This window comes from Zalophus californianus, chromosome 12 (genome assembly GCF_009762305.2).
Source record: "Zalophus californianus isolate mZalCal1 chromosome 12, mZalCal1.pri.v2, whole genome shotgun sequence".
Lineage (NCBI taxonomy): Eukaryota > Metazoa > Chordata > Mammalia > Carnivora > Otariidae > Zalophus > Zalophus californianus.
This window is the reverse complement of record NC_045606.1, coordinates 77,843,439-77,865,884: the sequence shown is the minus strand read 5'-3', so window position 1 is coordinate 77,865,884 and position 22,446 is coordinate 77,843,439. Positions and strand designations below refer to the sequence as shown.

At 38.1% G+C, this 22,446-nt stretch overlaps 1 protein-coding gene across 5 annotated transcripts in view; it reads right to left on the bottom strand.

Moving 5' to 3' along the window:
* Positions 1–2,293: 2,293 nt before the first annotated feature.
* Positions 2,294–22,446, bottom strand: part of PTPRZ1 (protein tyrosine phosphatase receptor type Z1) — a 166,074-nt gene continuing 145,921 nt past the window's right edge. For all 5 annotated transcript variants that reach the window (XM_027574176.2, XM_027574175.2, XM_027574173.1 and 2 more), the window contains 11 exons: positions 21,571–21,705; positions 20,086–20,249; positions 18,290–18,425; positions 16,705–16,851; positions 10,083–10,176; positions 9,687–9,760; positions 8,229–8,357; positions 7,294–7,440; positions 5,839–5,981; positions 4,948–5,083; positions 2,294–3,265 (listed from right to left, as the gene is read on the bottom strand). In XM_027574176.2, coding sequence (XP_027429977.1) covers positions 3,125–3,265; positions 4,948–5,083; positions 5,839–5,981; positions 7,294–7,440; positions 8,229–8,357; positions 9,687–9,760; positions 10,083–10,176; positions 16,705–16,851; positions 18,290–18,425; positions 20,086–20,249; positions 21,571–21,705 — 1,446 coding nt within the window. In that variant the 3' untranslated portion in view covers positions 2,294–3,124. The remainder of the gene's footprint in view (positions 3,266–4,947; positions 5,084–5,838; positions 5,982–7,293; positions 7,441–8,228; positions 8,358–9,686; positions 9,761–10,082; positions 10,177–16,704; positions 16,852–18,289; positions 18,426–20,085; positions 20,250–21,570; positions 21,706–22,446) is intronic.

Genomic DNA, 22,446 nt, shown 5'->3' with positions numbered 1-22,446 from the left:
GTAGTTTTGGTACATGGCTTCATTAAACAAGTGAGCAGCAAGGAAGAAATGTCTTGTATCTGTTCCTTTCTCTCTGTTTAATTTGGAACTGAGGTGACTCCTCTAGGGCTGAAGCAAGATCATAAGAATCTGAGAGATATGCTGAATGGCACATTGAGTTGCAGAGGGAAGTATTGCAAATTAGCATATTTGAAAAGTTTTTCAAAGGTCAGTCCGTGTCATTTCTTGTGGCCTGCTTAGAATGTGCCACCTCGGATGGACTGAGCAGAACTTGTGTATACGATGAGAAGTTTCCAATTCACACCCACAGCCTTTCTTACTCCCACTTTCATATCTTGTTTTTCATTTAAAAAATGATTACTGTAAAGAAAACCTTACTAACTCTAATTTAATGCCAAGATGTCTAATTTCTTCAAACTGATGTAATATGTGTCATTTATATGCCTTACGATTTAATACCACCTACTCTAACACACTAATATTGTACTAATGAAAAGGAGCCCTCTAATGCACCAGAATATTTTGCAATTAGCAAGTTAGTGGGTGATTTTCAATCACGGTTTATAATAATAATAATAAGAAGAAGAAGAAGTGTGTTTTATTTTGACAAATATGTAGATTTTCCAATTTTCCCTAAAAAGTTCACTTTAATCCAGTAAATGATTAATACTTCTGATTCTATGTGCTATTTGCAAGTGGAATTCAATTCTAATAAAATATTTAAAAATAAATCTGCTTATAAAGAGACCTTATTTTCCAAGTTCTGAATATCAGAGAAATGGTCTAAGGCATTTTATATGCTAACAAATTAGGGAGTTTTAGATCAGAAGTAAGAACATTAAGATTACTATGCTGGAATAATTAGTGGAATATGTATGTATGAAATGTTTGTATTAATTATATGTGAAGAAGGAGCTGCCATAAATTCTCAGGGAGTATCACACTGCAACTATGATGGACCTTACAGTTCTGGTATATTTATTAGAATTTGTCTATACAATGTTGACTTACCATACATGTTACTTGCATAATTACTTTCCTTTGGAAGAGATTCTGCAAGGCACCTCACTGATAAATAATCATGAAGGCAAAAAAAATTCCATATCCCCCCAAAGGGTGTTTGTTCTTGGGACAAAGGCCAAGGAAAAGACAGACAAAATAATTAAGGTGACATGTACTCCTGGTTCAGATCAGCTTGTGATTAAACATTGTGGGTTATGAGGGAAAAATATGAAACAAGAGAACTAGGAGGTAAGATTAGAAAAGTAACCAAGAAATCAAAACTAACTTTGTGGCTTTCCTCCCAGGGAAGGTGGGAAAGCTGCACATTTGTTTTTCTTGTGCCTGGTAAAGGCACAAGTAAAGGTAAAGTGGTGCTTACCAACATCGTGTGATTTGTGACACTCTATCATTTGTTGAACTTTCTCCTGTTTCACCTCTCTTCATGACTACTGCTTTCAAAGGAAAGCTAATTAATTTTGGTTCTATTTGAAGGATCTGGTGAACATTTCCTGATAGTGCTTAAGGAACCTGGAGGCTCCCTGAATTGTTGCTGTAGAGCAGTGGTTCTCAAACTTCAGCATGCATTAGATTGCTGACCTTCAACCTCAGAGTTGCTGATATGGTAGGTCTGGGATGGGAATCTAGGATTTGTATTTTGCACCAGTTCCCAGGTTTTGCTGCTACTGCTGGTCTGGGAACCATACTCCGAGAGCCATGAGTTTAAAGGAAACTTTTCCTGGCCTCTTGCTCTGGGCGTTCTTGGGGATGAGTGCCCTCATCAGGCAGTGCTGTACAACGCTCCCAGCTGAGGCAGGGGACTGCCTCCAGTCCCCGAGTCAGCCTGTCACCAAGGCTGATTCCATTTTCCTGCACTTCAGCTCCACACAGCTCTTGGATCCTGACAATTTCCCTTAATTTAGGGCATCTTACCTTCTTTCCACTCTGGGATTTAAGAGCTCCTGGTCTTTGTCAATTTATCTGGCTTCCAAACCAGCTTAGCTTGTCCCTGACGACCAAATCTGCCTAATTCTAAGTCCCAGCTTGGTTCTAAACCGAAGTTTCCCAACATTTTTTGGTACGTTGTACGTAGTTAGGTCCTAATAAGGTAATCATGGTAGTTGTGTAGTGTCTGTGAGTTCCCCGTGTGCCTCAATGCCCAGACTGGGATTCACAGCTCTCTCTGCCGCTCCATCCCATCCACCTTTTTTCACTTCCACCGTCCCAGGGGGACCCCTTTCTACAATTTTCTGCTACACCTGCCCCAGCACAACACTCCCCAAACAAATGCAAATCGAGAGCAATATTTATATTTATTTTTGCAATGCCTTGGATAAAAACCATTTAAACAATACTGGATAAGGTGTTATTCTCATAAAAACATCTTCTTTCAAAACAAGTGTATCTCTATTTCCCATAAAAGTTAGAGTTACATGCTAAAACAGTTAATTACCAAGATAACATGAAAGGATATCAGGAGACTTGTAGAATAAGACCAGATAATGAATTACATCATTATACTAAACAATTACACAGAACTAGAAAACTGACTCAGTAGTAAAATATAAAAAATCTACAATTATAAATATAAATTTGGTCCATGGAGACACTAGAGCAGTATTTACAGTAAGTATCAGATTATTTCTACTTTAGGTGAATACTGCAGTTGTAAAATGTTGAATATCAGAGGGAACGGGGTGTTTTATTTACAAACTACTATATTAAAAGTTATATTTCTAGCAAACCCGATGATTGCTACAAATACAGCTAAAATTTGACACTAAAAACAAACATGTTTTATGTAGTTGGGAATTCCTCATATCTATAAATTGAAATTTTCTGTTAAAATCAATACCAAAAAAACCCCCACAATTCCATTCTTAGAAATACTGTAAAATTCAACCATTTTAGTTTAAACACAATAAGTGAATTACAAGAAGTTTTGCAGAAAGGCACACGTTGTTAATGATGTAAATTTGGCAGCAGAATCCTATGTCATGAAAATTACTGTCAAGTGATGGAAAGTAAGCAAACAGATAACAGAAGGACTGAAGTGATTTTCCTGTCTGGTTTCAGAAAGAGGAAAACAATGCTCAGGTATGGATTCCCCTCACCCCCCTATGTGCTAAACTAAAGACTCTAAGCTCTCGGCTATATTTCCATCAGGCAATGCTGCGCCATTACTGTCCAGAGAGGTGGATGGATTCTCTTCCTGCCTCGTGCTCACAAGACTGAGGACCGCTTTGTAGAGAAACTGATACTGCTCCTGGAGGACAGAGAATGTGAGGTCATAAACAAGAAGCTCAGTGAAGATGGACATTTGTAAAAAGAAGTAATATTTTCAGTCATGCTTTGGCACTGGTCAGAGAAGGGCATTGTGTTAAGGGGCCTGTTACAGGCTGCAGAAGTACACAATCTATATTAATATCTCTTTCGGGTGAAATTTAAAGTAGCTTTTCTAGTAGCCAACATTCATTGACCTAGAAAACTGACCAACATACTTTTGTCAATGGTAAGCACTCCATTGTTATTCGTTTATGTCATGGAATCAGAAGGTGATGTGACAGATTACTGTTACTGATTTATCAACTTGCGTGTAATCCTTTGGTAGGAGGCACCTATAAGCCACTCATAAATAACTTACTCATTCTCCTTTCTCCAGCTGTGATGAAATCCATTGGGTTTCTCTGTTTATGGAGAGGTCCCAGAAAGGACAGCATTGTCAGCTCAGGGGTTCATGCAGAATGTTTTTTACCAGATCCACTTTTTACCAAGTGTTCTTCACACCGTACCAGCCTGACTGGTCCTATGCCCTGCTTTGAACAAAGGTGAGCATGGGCCCTGCTATGGTCTCAGAGTAGAGACACAGAAGAATAAAGAGTTCTCTTACAGGTGCCAATTTGGGTGGTGGTGGGGGGGGCGGGGACAAAGGCAGTTTCAGAGAATGTGAGCCAGTAACTGACATCATAGTGGAAAATCATTAGGCCCACACGTGAATCGGTGCATCATTCAATGCATCCATGAACCAGGTGAAAGTTCAATCTCTGGAAAACAATTTCACATAGGAGCAGCTTAATATAACTCAACTGGCCTGAATGACTTTTAATAAGTGCTCCTCTGAAGTGCACATTTGCAAGGGTTACCTTACTTTCTGGACAACTGGTCTGGACTGAATGAAGGCTTAAAGATGGACCCTTACACATCCACAGACCAGGCAGCTGGAGGTGAGTCTATGACTACTATATCCACCTAAAAGTCTTCCACTGGGGCATTTGCATGAAGATCCCTATTGTCTTTCCAGCCCTTGTTTCTACGATATTAAAAACTTCCAAATTATTTTCAGAGTTGAGACTTATCTCTCCAAATATGCTGTGTCTCTTTCTTGATTGTACAAGTTTCTCTTTTTAAAAGTACCCAGTTGGCTAATTGAACATAGAAAAAAAAAAGATTCAGTAAAAATAAAAAAATAAAAGTACCCAGGAACTACCCATTTGTTAAGTACCAAAATTGAATTCGTCTTTAGAAAAAAGTGAACAGTTCCAACGTTGAAGTCTTCAAGATCTGTCTTCTGACTGTTCTCAGGCTATGCAGAACTTGAACCCCACCCCAAGATAACTATTTTGTGGGGTAAGTCGGAGAAGTTGGTGCTTCTACTGAGGGTATTTTTCAGAATTACAGTAAGTCTTGCAAAAGGAGACATGAAATTTAAAAAATTTTATCCATCAATTTTCTGGAAGATAAACTTTAAATGTGTATTGTTTATTATTCCAGTTCCATAGATTGTGGACTGATTAACTTGTAATTCAGTTCGAATACTACATGGTAGTAATATGTTATGAGTCAATGAGATTTTTTTTTTTTTGATACATGATAAAATTATTTTGGCAGCCTTTAGGAAGTAAGCAGCACTCTAACAGTGAAAGTTTGGTTCACTGTTCTTATACTTACAATGTCGGCAAAGACTCCTGGCCTCATCAAATTGATCATCTTGGCTACCTGGTAAACATCCATGGAATTTTCCTTTTCTAGTTGGTGCATAAGGGTTGTCAGAGCACAGAAAGTTCCTGCCGTCACTCCTCCATGCCTTGAAGCAAAGGGAAGGGACAAAGACTCCATTCAGATGCATCAAACATTCACATTTAGAACTCACAAAGCCTTGACAACTTTGTAGTGGGAACACAGAAATTAATGAAATGTCTCTCTTTATCATGTAGAGAACTATGGTTTAATTTGAAACATTAGCAAGTGTTCATGATATTAGTAATGGGATACTTTATAGAAGTTTAATGTTTATTCATACATTTGTTATTTTTATACTCTGGAAGGGGTTGGTAATAAATCACAAAGATTTGATAAGTTATATCTAATATATAATGTATATATAACACATAATTCCAGCATATGCTTTTTTATTTGTTCATAACAGGACCCTGGAAAGATCTATTGGTTCGATTCCTGTTCCTGATAAATAAAAACTGTATCAATTTTAATCCTATCCAGCGCATCAATAACTTAGAAATGTCTCTCCGGTTAGCACCTGTAAAAATTCAAGTGCCAAAACACTGACTCATCACACAAAGTGATCTCAGCATACAATACAAGAGCACATTCTTGTGATCAGGTACCCATCTTCTGCCTTCAGCAGGAACTCCAAGAGAAGTGAAAAAAACACAAAAAACAAAACCGAATTCTGTATTAACCTTGTTTATAAAAAGCTGATGATCTCTCCTGGCTGAGTCACCACAACTGGTCCAAAGCACGAGGTTAGTACAAAGAAAACAAATATCTGACCACCTGGAGAGTGCTCAGGCATGAAAGAGTTTAAAGAGAGGAACTTACTCATCATGGACAATCACAGGCCCATCTCTGTTGGCAGCTTCCTCTTTGATAATACTTATAAGTTCAAAAGTTTTACTAATGGGGCTATCTGGATTTGGCCATTTGGGGCACTGAAAATGCCTCACTTCAAGTACATAATCATCCTGTAAGAAGAGAGAAAACTTAATATTTTTAGAAGAGTCATATTGGTGAGTGACAATTTATTACGAGTGGAGTAACTGGGGAAATCAGGAATTACAGGAAGGTAATAAAACCCAATCACATGCACAAGTGAACAGCAGCGGTTGCAGTCCATCCTCCATCTCGGAGGGAAGAAACTGCTGTGATACCTCATGTCCCATGTATACATGTAATCTCCTTTTCATTCTAAAAATAAGGCTTATTTGTGTGTTCATTATGGTAATCAAACTCTGAAACCCTGTACCAAAGATGTCTCTGCGCCACTATTTAATACAAAAAGACATCTTCACTGTTAACATTTGTTTTTAAAAATAACATAGACTTCTTCAAATACCAGCATTAATTGCCCTCAATTACATGAGAGTGTAATTACATGACAGGGCGGGGAAATGCTGGCAAAGGGGATGGACATCCAGTCTACTTCTGATTCTTGTGTCAGTGACCAGCCAGGCTGTGTGACTTTATATCCCTTAAACCTCTGACCCTCAGCTTCCTAAAGTGTACTCAATCAAATGCTACATTGAAAAATAAGCCGCAGAACCTAAATTTTATATGGTTTATCCACTCTCAGAATTAGAGTATAGTAAAGCGCAACATTTAAATCATCTAAAACATGATTTAACCTTTCTCCGATTGGGGACGTACTCTGCATCTCACATGCCTTACTCCCTATTATTAGTATCTGTTAACATTTTACTGTAGCTGTATACCAAATTATGTACTGTACTGTAATTCTATAAATAATTCTTGACAAGGAATTCGAATTGCTGCCTTATAGGTAACCAAGAATTAGCAAAACAATCCTAGTTCATTGTACTGCATCTCGTCAAAGCACTTCTTCACTTATAACACATTGTCTCTTGGTAGATAGTGGTAAGCTCATTTTGGTAGATAATATTTTTCCTCTTTTACTTAGAAGAATGCAAAGTAAAAATTTCCCTTAAAACATCAGAATTAGGATTAATGAAATTATTATGTTTTTTTTACTAAGTTTATTCTCAATATAAGTTCTGTCAGAACTACTCTGGAGTAAAAGAGAAATCGTTGATTTCCTGTGTGTGAATGGTGTAGTTTAGTGGCAGTTAATGTTTAATGATTCTATAGGATTTTGAAAATGAAAGTGACAAGTCAGGTAAAACTGATTTTTGGGTAATCGGTCTTAATTTGTAAGAAATTAGGTTCCTTTTTATTTCTAGGGAAGATCCTTAAATCAGCATATATTTAACATAACACGTGCTTAACATGAGAAGTCTGTTATTTCAGTTATGTCCATACCTGTGTAGCTTCTAAGATAAAATCTTGAATTATAAGTTTTTCTTCATTAGACAGACATTTGTGTTCTTCAGCCATAAGAGTGACCTTAAAACTCTCACAGTTTATGGGCTCATCTTTATTTGGCCAGTAAACAAACTCATCTTCTGCCTGGAGGATTAAATACCAAAGAAGTATGATTTTCATCAAATGCTTAGTAAGTCAGACCGTGAAATGAAGTTAACCGGTTCACACAGCAAATTCAACTCAAATTTTTCTTTGGATCTCAAAACTTACTCTTAAAATATTGAGCCTTACACAAGTTTGATGTGCAGAATAAAATATTACATTTAAGAAACCAAACTATTGCTTTGTTGTTTTGCTCTTAGCTCATCAGTAACAATGATAAGTTGTTACTTCTGTAAATGATAACTGAGTAGAGAAGATTCAAGTGATTTTAAGAGCTCAGCAATTTCCAGTGTCATCTGGAATGGTCAGTCTAACTTTATAGCTAAGAAATAAATCTCCAAGTTAAGTATATGTGCAAAACCTAAACAAAATAGCCCCCCCCTTTTTTTGTACTTCTATAGATCTCTTTTAACTGAGGGACTCTCCAAATATCCTAACGAGTTTTATTTTTTAAAAAATGTAAATAGAAGCATATGGACTGACTTCATGGTTGAAATTCTGTTTTTTCTTAAGCAGTATCACAGAATACTTAAATTTAAGTTCATTTTAACTTACTTTTATTTAAAACTGTCATTCTACAATGTCAGACCTGGGACATGGTAACATAACCAAACAAGGCCCAATAGTAGACAAGGTACAACTCCAGTGACATTAGTTTACTAGTTGAAAAAAATTACTTTATTTGTTGGTATACTTGGACTTCTGGCTGTTGTGACTTGTTATCTCCTATAAGGCAAGTACCAAAAGTGACCGGGGATGGGGGCGCTTACCATGTTTTGACCATCAGGAAGCATAACTACCACCTGGGCATTATGGTCCCATATCATCCTCCAGAAATCCTTGATGGTATGGAGAAGAGGATGCTGGGTAATGATGAATTCATTACTCTGATAGTAACCCTACGAAACCAAAGAGAAGATAGAAAGAGCCCCAACAGATGACTTTAAATATGCCAAATACATGTCTAAGCTAATGGACCTTAAGTCAAGGTAGTCTTTTTATTTTTAGATTGTGTCTGTAAATAATAATGTGATTATTATAGCTGATGTTTACAAGGCACTCTCCATACACCAGGCATAGGACTAGCATTTTCTTCCCCCTAATTCCCTTATGTCTCACAGAAGTACTATGCAACAGGAACTGTGGTCCCCCTTTTTCAGATGATTAAACTGAGGCTTAAGAAGTTAAGTGTCGTGCCCAAGTCTACCTAGCTATCACGTCTAGAAGCAGACTTACCAAAATGGCACATGGACCATGTCTCCTACACTAGATAGAATGGAAATCCAGAGGGGAGTTTATATTTCTCACTTTCCACAAGTCCCAATGCAAAGTGCCAAATTTTACACCTACTGACTACAGAACACCCTTGGTGTCCAGACACCCCAGCTTCCTCTATTGGAGAGGAATAGAAGGCACTTGCAGATTTTGCTGCAGAAACCTGGAACTTGCAGCCATTGGATTGGTCATGATTTCCATGTTGCTGCTCACTAAAATTATGGCTCATTTATCCTCTTCTGCTCTGGGTCTCTCAGATCCTGTTCCTATTCCCCAGGGGCTCATTTGATTCGGCATGTATTAAGATGCCACCACCACATATCTCCCTGTTTCCTGCATGAATAGTCCTAAATATTTTCTTTGCTGGATAAATGAAAAGTGGTTTTGGCATGGGAATTACAACCTTTTCATCTGAAGCCAAGCTTCCTATGATCGATAGGCCTGAAATGGAAACGAGAGGCATAAAACAGCCAACTGTTTCTCATAGAAAATCTAAACACAGAAGGAAAGGATTATGTCTTTAGGAATCCAGGTCTTCAAATGAGCCCAGTTCACTGGGTCAACACTACTGCAAACCTGGATTGGTAAACTCAGGGAGACGGGCTTTCCTGAAGTCACTGTGTCCTGGGTCTGTTCAGGGTAAATGAAATGGAGCCTCTTAGATGGCTGACTGTATGCTTTCTATCTTCTCATCAGTCCTCAATGGTGAGTTCAGTTCCTGCATATACTGATTTGTCTTGCTTGAGGGTTCTCCAGTCCCAGCACACATAAAAACAACAAGGAATGCTGTTATTCTTGCCCCAGTGGGCCGCAGTCTGTGGTCATTAGATTTGGCTTCTATCCACCAGTGGTGTTAACCTATGTCTGCAGCCACTGCTTCAGGAAGCCCATACTGGTTTTGGTTCTGGTAGCACAAGCTAGTAGGCAGCTTTCCAGTGATTTCTCTGACTTACCATGATATAGGAGGCATTGATGTAGTCTGGGCCTTCCCCACTCAGAGATGAAATGCCAACCCTTGATCTTTCCACTGGAACATAGAACATTCGTCATGAACCACCACGCTCACAGCTCTATACCCTTTGCCCCCCACCCCCACATTGCAAAGCATAGCTGCATGTCTCAAGTTGAGTGTCTTTGATCTGTAAGCCAGCTCTTCTATGTGTTTTGCATTTTTTAGATGGACTTCAGGATTTAAGAGTCCTTTTTAACAGGTACATTATCAGGCATAATTAGAAAAATACTGAGTGAATCAATTCATTCCAAGATGTAAAAATATTGTCATATTGCCTTCCAGGTTTTTATTATAAAAGAGGGTTTGTTTTTTTTTTTCATGATTCAGTATAACCTACCAGGGATGATGGAAGAAGTTCTGTTCTTTTCCCTGTTGCATTGCTTTAGGGCTGTAGAATAGTCACTCTGTTGTATATTTGATTGACTCAGGAGCTGAGAAAGAGAGTCAAGGAAAAATATAGATTATTTAAGTCACCCAAACACACACACACACACACACACACACACACACACACACACACACACGACCCGACCAAGAAACCAAGATAAGATACTGAATATACATATATCTGGTTTTCCAAGAATTACTTGAACTAACTCCCTGGCACATCTATGTTCTCTACACCAGGGGAGCTGGAAGAAGCACAGAATGTCTCTAGTTTGATGTTAGCCCTGGGAGGATCTTCCCCGTGGCTTCCTCTATAGGTGTGTGCTATGTCTTCCACTTACATCTCACTCTGCAGTTGGGGGTAAATTGCATGGAATGCGTGTGTGTGCATATATATGTATATGGTTGGATTTCATTCATTCTTTTAGTACTCCATTTCACGAATGATCTACTTGCTATTTATTCCCCAACTAGCGAATGTTAGGATTATTTCCAATATTTTGCTTTTCTAAACTTTGTAGCAATGAATATCTCTTGTATGTTTCTTAATACCCACACATGGAATTAGGAGTCATCAGCATTTAATTTTTGATAGTCTGATAGATGATAAGTGGTAGACCATGGTTTTGACTTGCATTTCCTTAATTACTGTGAGATTGTGAATTGTAGCATTCATTAGCCATTTAGGTTTCTTCTTTGATGATTGCCTTTTTATATTTCTACTTCACTATCATTTATTAATTTGTAGAGGGTTTTGACGTCTTGAATGTAAGGCTATAATCTGTTTAAAAAGTTGCTAAGGTCGTTGTTCTCTTTAATCACACAGACACTCACAGCCAACTAATTTTTTAAGATTTCTGCAAATTATATCCTTTTCTACCCTGATGTCTTCAAAATATATATTGCTAATGTTCTTATAATAGTTATAAAACCTTGTTGTCACCTTTAGGTACCTTATTCATCTTGAATAATTTTAGTGTTTGAGGTGTGGTAAGAATCCAATTTTACTTGTTTCCACATGGAAATTGTCCCAATTTCCCTTATTGGTTAGTCGGTCCTTTCCTCATTGATTTGTGGTGTACTATCTGTCCAATAACCTTTCCACATATGCATGGTTCCTCTGGATGATTTGTCTGTTTTTTAGTGTTAATGATAGTATCTACATAATAAATCTTCCATATACTGTACAACACACTTCTATTTTATTTTTTATTTTTAGTATTGCTTTGGATGACTTCGCTCGTTACTTTTCTAAATGTTAATTTTAAAATCACTTCTTGATTTCCCATGACAAATCCTGGGAGAATGTGATTGGTACCACACTGATACTTAATTTAGGAGGAGCAACATCTTCACAAATTTCCATTCAGGAAAATTGTATCTATATTTGTTGGGTCTAATTCTACGCTCTTCAATTCAGTTTTATAATTTTTTTTCTACACATTCATCGCACCTTTTGTTACGTTTATTTTTGAGACCATAGAGTTTTTGTTTCTGTTTGCTGTGGTTGTTGAATTGGCTGTTTTTGCTCTAATATCTTTTCTAACAATCGATAGCTAATGAGTTACAATGCTATTGATTTTCATATATACTTGAACTGTAATTAAGAGTTGAGTTCTAATAATAAATATTAGAAGTTTTGTTTCTCTTGATGTTCTATATAGAAAAGTGTATCATCTGCAAATTCTTTTCTACTTTTATACATTTTTTTTTTGGTTTAACCTGATTTCCAGTAGAATGTTGACTAATAGTGTCAGCAGCTGACATTTATTGTTTTTTCTAAAAACTATGAAAATTTCCAACTTTAAATTTTGTGTGTGACATTTACATTGTAGCCTCTGTAAGATGAAGAAAGCTTCCTTCTATTTCTAACTTACTAAGAGTTTTTGTTATGAATAGTACTTAATTTTGTCTACTGTTTTTTCTACATCTTTTGAGAGGGCCATACAATTCTCATAACTAAATTTGTTCATATTTTCTAATGTTAAATTGTCACTTCATTCTTGAAACAAACTCTACAAACCCTAATTGGTCATAATATTTAAAAAGAAAAACACACTGCTGGATTTGAGTTGCTGATATATTTTTTAAAGATTTTATTTTTTGAGAGAGAGAGAGCATGAGAGAGAGCACAAGCAGGGGACGGGGAGGGACAGGGGAGAAGCTGACTCCCCACTGAGCAGGGAGCCCAATCTCAGGACCCTGGGATCATGACCTGAGCCAAAGGCAGACGCCTAACCAACTGAGCCACCCAGGCACCCCAGTATTTTTTAAATAGGATTTTAGCATTTAAGTTAATAAATGAAACTGACCTATACATTTCTTTATTTATACTATCTTTGTACAGTTTTGGTATCAAAGTTATACTTGTCCAGTAAAATAGTTAGGTTTATTTTCTACCCAGATATTTTATCCTAGAGTTTGGAATTTTCTGTCCCTTAAAAGTTTGGTAATTCTTTCAGTTCCGGTTTTATTTTGGAGGTGAGATTTTTGGTAACTGATACAATTTATTTAATGGTTATTGGTCTAGCTGGATTTTTCATTTCTTTATAAGTATATCTTGCTTACTTTTTCTTAAAAAAATTCATTCATGTAGGTTTTCAAATGTATCGTCACAAATATGTTCATACTATGCTTTTTAAGTTAGAAAAAAACATTTCTAAAATATTTATAATTATATCCCTGTTTTTTATCTTAATATCTATTTCTGTATACTCTCTCTTCCCTTTTCTCACCAATCTGGCCACAGGTTTGTTTGTTTTATAGTCTTTGACAGAACCTGCGTTTGGTTTTGTTTCATCTGTTTCTATTTAATTACTTTAACTTTCTATTTAAGAAAGCTTTAACTTGCTTAAAAATTTTCTGTCTCCCTCTTTGGGTGTACCATGCTTCTCTTCTAATTTTTACATGATGTGCCTATTTCGTTTGCTTTTATTTTTTTTTATTCTCAAATGAATATATTTAAGGCTATAACTTTCTTTCTAGATACAACTTCTATTGTATCATACAAGTTATGCAATGTAATGCTTCTGTTGACCTTTAATTCTAAAGATTTTACAATTTCCTTTTTCTCTTTTTTTTTAAAGATTTTATTTATTTATTTGAGAGAGAGAGTGAGAGAGAGAGAGAGAGAGCACATGAGAGGGGGGAGGGTCAGAGGGAGAAGCAGACTCCCTGCCAAGCAGGGGGCCCGATGTGGGATTCGATCCTGGGACTCCGGGATCATGACCTGAGCCGAAGGCAGTTGGCTAACCAACTGCACCACCCAGGCGCCCTATAATTTCCTTTTTAATAGGTCAATTATTTGAAAGAACATTTTTATTGTCCAATATCTGGATTTTTTTCAGGGCAAGTTTTCATGGTCAATTCTAATTTTACTGGATTAGGTTCTGAGAATATGGTCAGTACAGTATAGATTCCTTGAAATCAACTCTTCCCCCTCCAGCAGCTATTTAACATCTTTATTTTAGAATATGTGTACAAACACACATGTACACCCCATGCCTGTGCACACACACATACCACACACACACACATACACATTCATCTCCTGTGTCACACAGGGAATAGAAGCCACAGAATATTCCCTCAGTCTCCGGCATTGGAGCCCATACACTTCCTGCCACCACACCCATTTACGTGTCCCAGCATTTTGCCCCAATCCCTCCTTGTCTTGAATCCTTCTCCTTGGCCCCTTCTCAGGATTTCCTCTCCCTCTAATAATCTCTTCTCCCCTATGTGCCACTGCCATGGATCTCTTTCCGTTAGTTTTTTTTTTTTTAAAGTAATCTCTCTTTATTTTATTTTTTTAAAGTCAACTCTGTTCCCAACGTGGGGCTCAAACTCATGACCCTAAGATCAAGAATCACATGCTCTACCGACTGAGCCAACCAGGTGCCACCCTTCAGCAATCCTCAGTTTGTTTCTTATGATTAAGAATCTCTTATGGTTTGTCTTCCTCTCTGATTTTGTCAGAACAATAAAATAAGACAAAAACAGAGAGGGAGGCAAACCATAAGAGATGCTGAACTCCAGAAAACAAACTGAGGGTTGCTGGAGGGGATGGGGGGGGTTGAAGGATGGGGTAACTGGGGGATGGGCATTAAGGAGGGCACGTGGTGTAATGAGCACTGGGTGTTATATACAACTGATCAATCATTGTACTCTACATTTGAGACTAATAATACACTATATGTTAATTAATTGAATTTAAATTTAAGAAAATTAAAAAATTTTAAAAAATGAGGCATAACTGATATATGACATTACATTAATTTCAGGTGTATTATCATAATGCATTGCACAATAATCACAAGTCTAATTAACATCCCTTACCATATATAGTTACAAAATCTTTTTTTTTTAAAGATTTTATTTATTTATTTGACAGAGAGAGACACAGCGAGAGAGGGAACACAAGCAGGGGGAGTGGCAGAGGGAGAAGCAGGCTTCCCGCTGAGCAGGGAGCCTGATGCGGGGTTTGATCGCAGGACCCTGGGACCACAACCCGAGCCGAAGGCAGATGCTTAAGGGATGGGCCACCCAGGCGCCCCTACAAAATCTTTTTTTTAATGATGGGAACATTTAAGATCTACACTCTTAGCAACTTTCGAATATGCACTACAGTATTATTAACTATAGTCACCATGTTGTACATTACACCCCTATGCCTGATTTATTTTATAATTGGAAGTTTGTACATTTTGACCCTCTTCACCCATTTGGCCCAACCCCTACCGTCTGCCCCCGGCAACCATCAGTCTGTTCTCTGCATCTATGAACTTGTTTTGTTTTTTTTTTTTTTTTAATTCCACATGTAAGTGGTATCATATGGTGTTTACCTTTCTCTGTCTGACTTATTTCACTGAGTTATTTTTGACTTACTTCACTTGCCATAATGCCCTCAGGGTCTATCCATCTTGTTGCAAATGCCAAGATTTCATTCTATTTTATGGCTGAATAATATACTACATTTTCTTTACCTATTCATCCATCAGTGGGCACTTAGATTGCTCCCATATCTTAGCTGTTGTAAATAATTCCACACTGAACATAAAAGTGCAGGTATCTTTTTGAGTTAGTGTTTTTGTTTTCTGCAGATAAATACCCAGAAATAAACAGACATGTAACTTACTTCAAGGGATTGTATCTATAGAAAAACTTGAATGACTAATGTCTTATAGGACAGTGTGTGTGTGCGCGCACACACACACACACACACACACACACACACACACACACACTTCTGTATCTCCCTAGTCAGGTGTTAACAGGAAACAGAGTCAAATGTACCTCCCTTAATTAATTAATTAATTAATTAAGATTCTGGCCTCATAGTTGATCTTTCCATTTTGATCCTGGGTTATCTAATGTAAGCCATATCAATTCTTTCATGCAGTTGTGTAGGGGTAAGTCATGCTAAAATGAGAATTCTGTTGAAAATGAGTAATACCTATATATTTTTTAATTTAGAAGAAAGCTATCCTAACCTAATGTGGATGATTTATACTCCTTTATTATCTATTTCTGGAAGTCAAACTTCATACTTTCTCTTTATTTAGTGTTCTGTTATTACTCAGACAAACTTTGCTGAACAAAAACATTTATGTCCTCCTGGCAGGTTCAAAGTGCAGCATTCACCCTTAATCTTTCTCTTCACTCCTCCAAAGGCACAAAAGGTGCTGACTGAGAAGGCAAAAAATGAGAAGGAATCTGTAGTGACTAACATCTTTTCTGTTGTAGCCTGGAGAAAAGACGAAAAAAAAACCACCCTGTGATCTCAAGGTTTGTTAACTCTCCTGGGTTTTTCCAGGGTCTTTCAAATTTTTCCTAGATATTCCTTCTTCAGAAATTGGTCCTGTTTCTCTAGGAATCCTGGGAAGTAAAAGGTTAGTATAGGAATAAGGTAGAGCAAACAACACAGCCTCCATTCCTTGGGAAAACCACAACTGTGCAAATTCCCCTAGCACGGCTAGAGGGTTCCCGTAGGATCCACTTTCTGAATTCTTTGCTGATTGATTTCTGGAAGCCAGAGAACTTGGATTGTAGAAAGTATGATATTGAACAAAACATACTCTCTTCTCTAGCTCACTGCCTTGTGACAAGGTGGGTGGGAGAAATTGGGGTTGAAGAGCTATTGTTCTGGGGTGGCCTCTTCTCTAGTCTAGGGCCTTCAAGTGAGACAGATTTTTCCAACGAGTGGCATGAACAGCCTGAGCCGGATCATTCATCGTGAAGTGGTCTGGTTTTTTCAAAGGAAAAAGAGCCCTTATGCAGTCTGTATTAGGAGGTCTGCCTGTCCCTTCTGTTATGCTCTGTGCCCTCCATTCTTGGACCAAGTTTGCATTTGTAAACATTAATCCAGAGTTCTTGAGAACTTTTCCTCTTGCTAGTCAAAATTAAGATTCTCCTTGAAATTGACCACATGGTTTTGTTGCCCACTGTAAAGAGCAACACAAAGCCACTGTACCAACTGTGCTCTGAACCCGTGCACATGGCCTTGTCAACTCAAATGAGGCTGCAGGAACACTGAATTGTGTGGTAACATCCAAGAGGCTTCTAAGAGAACTCACCTTGAATTGTTTCTCCAGCTTCGTTTTGCCTGTTGGTCCAGGAATGAGGAGAGTGTTGACATAGGCATGAATATGGCTGTCTGGCACCTCAGTCTCTTTACTAAGTATGGCCTCAACCAGAGCATCATGAATGAAAACATACTGTTCCTGGCAAAACAATGACAATAGGGAACATCATTTCAGGTTTTCTTTATATATATCTAAGCACAAAAGTACTTAATCTATTTTTCACCGACGGACAAAGAGAGTCTTACATAATGGCGGGGTTGGACCCACAAAAGATTGCTTACTAGACATGGCAGGAAATCAGATGTTGGAAAGGAGGCAGTCAGGAGACAACATAACTCTTCTTGTCCCTCACCTCTTTACTTCTTCTGTGTTGACATTGGTGGGAAAGAGGCAAGGCAATGCTCTCTGCCCAGCCTCCAAACGGGCTACCTGCTTTCTTATTTTGCATGAGGAGTTTCCTGACTCTGTATTTCTCATGGGTGTTCTTCTGTCCATTCCAGTTCTCCCTTTAGTCAGTCCTATATAATTTAGTGCACTTTTATGTACAGTTTTTCATAGTTGTCTTCTAGTTCCTGTATGTGACTCTTTCCTGGTCTAATCTGACTAGAGAGTCATTTCCTCCATGGAATGAAGTTTGTTTGGTTAGATTTTCACCCACATGGGCCATATGTCTCTGACTGCTCTCAAGCTGCCATCCATAATTTCCAACTTAAATTCATTTTTATTTAGAAATAGGAGAAAAATACAGATATATAGACTTTGTCCTGTGTCATGTAAACCATATGGGCTTAAAAAGGGATATAATTTGAGCATAATCCATGCTTTTAAAATATGAAAATGAATGCATTTATTCACTATATGCAGGAAAAACCTGAGGTTTTGCTAGCAGGGAGGGGCGCTGCCTGATCTACTGACTCTTTTTTTTTAATCTTCTTTGTCATCAGTGTCATTTCAAAGATATTCCCCATTTGGTCACAAAATAGACATAATGTAGCTGGTCCATCTAGGACATATAATGCAATTACCTGGTGTTACGGGTTGAATCGTGTCCCCCCAAAATATGTTGAAGCCCTAACCACCCCTGACCAGTACCTCAGAATGTGGCCGTGTTTGTAAATAAGGTCATTGAGGATGTAATTAATTAAGATGAGGTAGTGACTGCTGTTCTTCTAAGAAAAAGGAATTTGGACACACAGACAGAGAAGACCCTGTGAAGATGGAGGCAGAGACTGAACGAAGTAAGGCTGCTACATCCAAGAATTATGCAGGGCTACTAGAAACTCAGACAAGGGAGGATCCTCCTATAGAGGTTACAGATGCAGCATGGCTCTGCCAACACCTTGATTTTGTACTCTTATCCTTCAGAACTATAAGGCAGGAAGTTTCTGTTGTTGTAAGCCACCCAGTTGGTAGTGCTTTAATACGGAAGCCCTATGATATGAATCAACGTGGTAAAACAAAGTCTGGTCCATGCAACGTTAACATTCTAGTGACATCTCCAACCCTTAGGTAGTGTCCTTCTCGGTGGGGGTGGGGGAGAAAACAACAACAACAAAAAGTATCCTTTTTCTCATACCTCGGTTTGCACCAAATAATTTCTTTGTGAACGAATGTGTTTTAAGAAGCCAAATACGTTGACAGTTCCTTCCTGTTGAATTTGCTGCAACATACTGTCTAGCACAATGTATGTGCCTGTTCTTCCAACCCCGGCGCTGAAGAGAACACAAAGAAGGAGCCACTTCAATGTCAAGCATAAGATAAATTTGAAGATAGGTCACTCTTGGCTATCTTGGAAATTAAAATAATTTTCTTCCCCAAGTGACTGAGCCACATAATAAATAATTTAGCAATCCCCCAAAAAAACAGTTTAGTTGTTAAGCATAATGCTTCAAATAAATTGTTTACTTTCTAATTTTTGGCTATAGGTCAAATTATAAAACAGCCTATTTCTGTTGGAGATTTTTAATTAATTAATTCATTAGAGATTCTTAAATTTTCAGTAATCGTATTTATTATTCATTATATATGATACAGAATGAAAACATTCCATATCAGAGCATAGCAACTAGACATTTAATCTGAGAAAAATGAAAGCATCAGCTTCACCCAACTCTGAAAAGAAAAGGTCCTGGGTCTGTATTGCCAGGTAGACATGTTTGTGTAAAGGTTTTCACGTTAATTGGAAAAAGAATTTGATAAGGCTTTCAGCTGAAAATATCGTTTCAGTGAGATCGTGAGGAATAAAGCATAACCTCAGTCATTTCTAAAGGGCCATTATCTATTGACTTCCTCAGCCTCTACTGGAGGGACAGAATTCATAGGCAGGGAGTCTTTTCAAATGCTTCGACAAGTAGGAAGTGCTAGAGTGGAAAATTAGCACCTGCTCCTCACAGTACCCTGCTCCTCCTCCATTTGCTAAGAAACAATCCCTGACCTTCAGAGATCTGTTTCTTGCATTTTCCTGCTTCTCTCAGCTTATCATCAGGCTAACAGATGAAAAAACTCAAGATAGAGCTCTCAAATTTTGTCTGAGGATAACTCCTGAGATAGATAATTAGAATGTGTCAGATAAGCTATATATCAAAGGAAAACATTTACTTCTGTAGAAACACAGACACCACTTGACAAAAATACTGTACATAGAAATCGACTTGATTTGTGTGGTCATAAAGCTTGGCATACAATCAGCACTCGGTAAATGTTAACTGTTATTTTTATTTTAACTGAAAAATACTAGATTAAAACCTCTGACACATTTTTTTCTCTTTCTTTGAAATATCCTTATTCCTCTTCATCAAATTAGTCTTGGACATAAAGTAATTGGGTAACGATGAGTTGATAACACCTTAATATATTAGGTAGAACTCCGAAAATGAGAAAAGAATTTTGATCCCAAACTGTTTAAAAACAACTTGAGTATTTCGCCAAATTCTTCACCCTCTGTGCACTTTGGTTTCTCTCATATAACCCTGATATAATAACTCTACAAGGGACCAATAACTCCTAGGGACAGGGGTTATGTCCCAAGCATTTTTATCCCATGATATTATGTCATAATAAACATCTGTTTAATGACAAAACATGGTTCCTCCTGCCTCACACATTTAATAAGTTAAAATCCAATTCAACAGTTCAATAGAATAATAAACATCATAAAAAATATCTGGTGCTTTGAAATATTTAGCAATCAAATTCTGAGTCCAGCATACTCATTTCCTAGTGGTCAATGTTTTTGAAAATGGGCATGTAATCTCATCCCCCCTCACTTCACTTCAAAATCATCCTGATTTTGGCAAAACCTTTGCTCTTTGGATTCCCTTTTTGTTAGCAGAAGGCACTCTGTGGGCTGAGAAACCCGCCTCTGAGACTCACCTGCAGTGGACAACCACAGGCCCCACAGCGTGGCGCTTGGCATGGGATGCCTTTCGCACAAAGGTGAGCAGCGGCAGCGAGTACTCTGGCGTTCCCATGTCAGGCCACTGAGTGTAGTGGTACTGTTCAACCACACGCCCACTGGGTCTTCCTTTCTGGGAGCCCTGCAAGAGTTCGGAGAGTTGTCACGGGATTACACACAGACATGCGTGCATGCAAACACACTCATGCACACTCACAGGTCCTTAAACATTAACTGGATTTTGGTGGTACATAATGAAGCAAAAAAACACACGGTCGCTTGTGATGGCTAATTTTATGTGTTAATTTGATTAAGCTACAGTGGTTGGTAGTTGGGTCAAATACCAGTCATACCAGATGTTCCTGTCAAGATTTTTTTTATTTTTAAGATTGAATTTTTGTTTTTTGTTTTTGTTACTTATTTATTTTTTGCTGTAGTGTTCCATGATTCATTGTGTATAACACCCAGTGCTCCATTCAGTACATGCCCTCTTTAATACCCAATTAAGATTTTATTTTTATTTTTTATTTTTTCCAATTAATGTGAAAGTCTTTACACAAACATGTCTACACCCAACGTGGGGTTCAAACTCACAACCCTTGAGATCAAGAGTTGTGTACTCTACTGACTGAGCCAGCCATGTGCCCGTCCTTGTCAAGGTATTTTTTTAGTGTGATTAACACTTAAATTAATAGATTTTGAGTAAAGCAGATCATACTCTGTGATGTGGGTAAACCTTATCCAATTAACTGAAGCCCTTAAGAATAAAGACTGAGGTTTCTTGAAGAAGAAGGAATTCTCCTTGTGATTAAAACATAAAAACCTTGCCTGTATTTCCGGCATGAAGTCAATTCCTTAAAAATCTCTCTCTCTCGGGGTACTGGGTGGCTCAGTCAGTTGAGTGTCCGACTCTTGGTTTTGGCTCAGGTCATGATCTGAAGGTCGTGGGATCGAGCCCCATGTCGAGCCCAGCTCCACGCTCAGCAGAGTCTGCTTGGGATTTTCTCCCTCTTCCCTGCCTGCCACTCACACACACACACTCTCTCTCCCTCTCAAATAAAATAACTAAAATTTAAAAAAAAACCTCTCTCTCTCTCTCAATCTCAATCACACACATAATGTTTCTCTGGAGAACCCTGATTTATACATCATTTTTTTTTTTCCTTCCTTATTTCAATCTCCACTATTTTTAGTTGGATGCTCAGTTATCACATGGGGCAGGAACTTTCATTTGAGCATCACATCCACCATGCGGATGGCACCAAGACCAATCTGGCTCCTAAGCCAGCACTGACAGTCGGAGACTTAGCAGAAGCATTTGGGAATGAGGCATGGTTGTGGTAAGAACTCTCAATGCCTTTAATTCTGTATCTTTTCAGCCTGCTTTGGTTGTATCACCCACTCACTTAAAAAAAGACCAGATGTATTATTCAATTGATGATATCCTTCATTTGTGGACTCACCTTTTTTATCTTTGTGTTTCTTAAAGTAAAACTCCTCACAGTATAATAAGCAAGCATTTGAACACTCTTCTGAGTGACCAGGAAGTTCCCGTACTCTTCACTACCATCAGCAGGCCAGTACTGGTCACATTTTCTCTGCAAAAGAGAACGTAAAGATGCTATTTCCATATTTCAAAGGCTCGATATAAAAGTTCTCCCTGAAATCAGCAGAGGTCTAACACTGGGGCAGGAATGAACTCCCTCATTCTTCCAAACATTTTCTTTCTTTCTATGTGATTGGGAGTAGTTTTTAGAGGAGACCAGGGAGAGAATTACAGAGCTGAAAGACTTGAAAGGATCTGGTCCAAACTTCCCCTTTCAGATGAAGAAAGGGAAGCCAGATGTACTGAGTCATTACAAAGCAGGACTAGAATCCAGCTCCAGTGAATTAAAATCGATTTCACTCTGTACTGCTTTGCAATGAGCCCCATTGCAAAGGGGCTCATTACTTTTTCTCACTGTATGAAGAATGCATTTAAATAGCAGACAGCTTGGGGGCGCCTGGGTGGCTCAGTCAGTTAACTGTTCCGACTCGATTTTGGCTCAGGTCATGATGGCAGGGACCTGGGATCAGGCCCTGCTTCTCGCTCCATGGTCAGTGGGGAGTCTGCTTGAGGATTCTCTCTCTCTCCCTCTGACCCTCCCCCTGCTCACTCTCTCTCTTTTTCTAAGAATAAATAAATATTTTTAAAAATTATATAGCAGATAGCTTGATTTATAGTGAAATTCTGACCTACAATGTTAAGTTTCCTTTTAGCTGTCATACTTACTAGAAAGGAATCCTGATTAACCTTCTTAACTTCTGCTGCTTCCTGATGTTGACTCTATTAAAAGCAA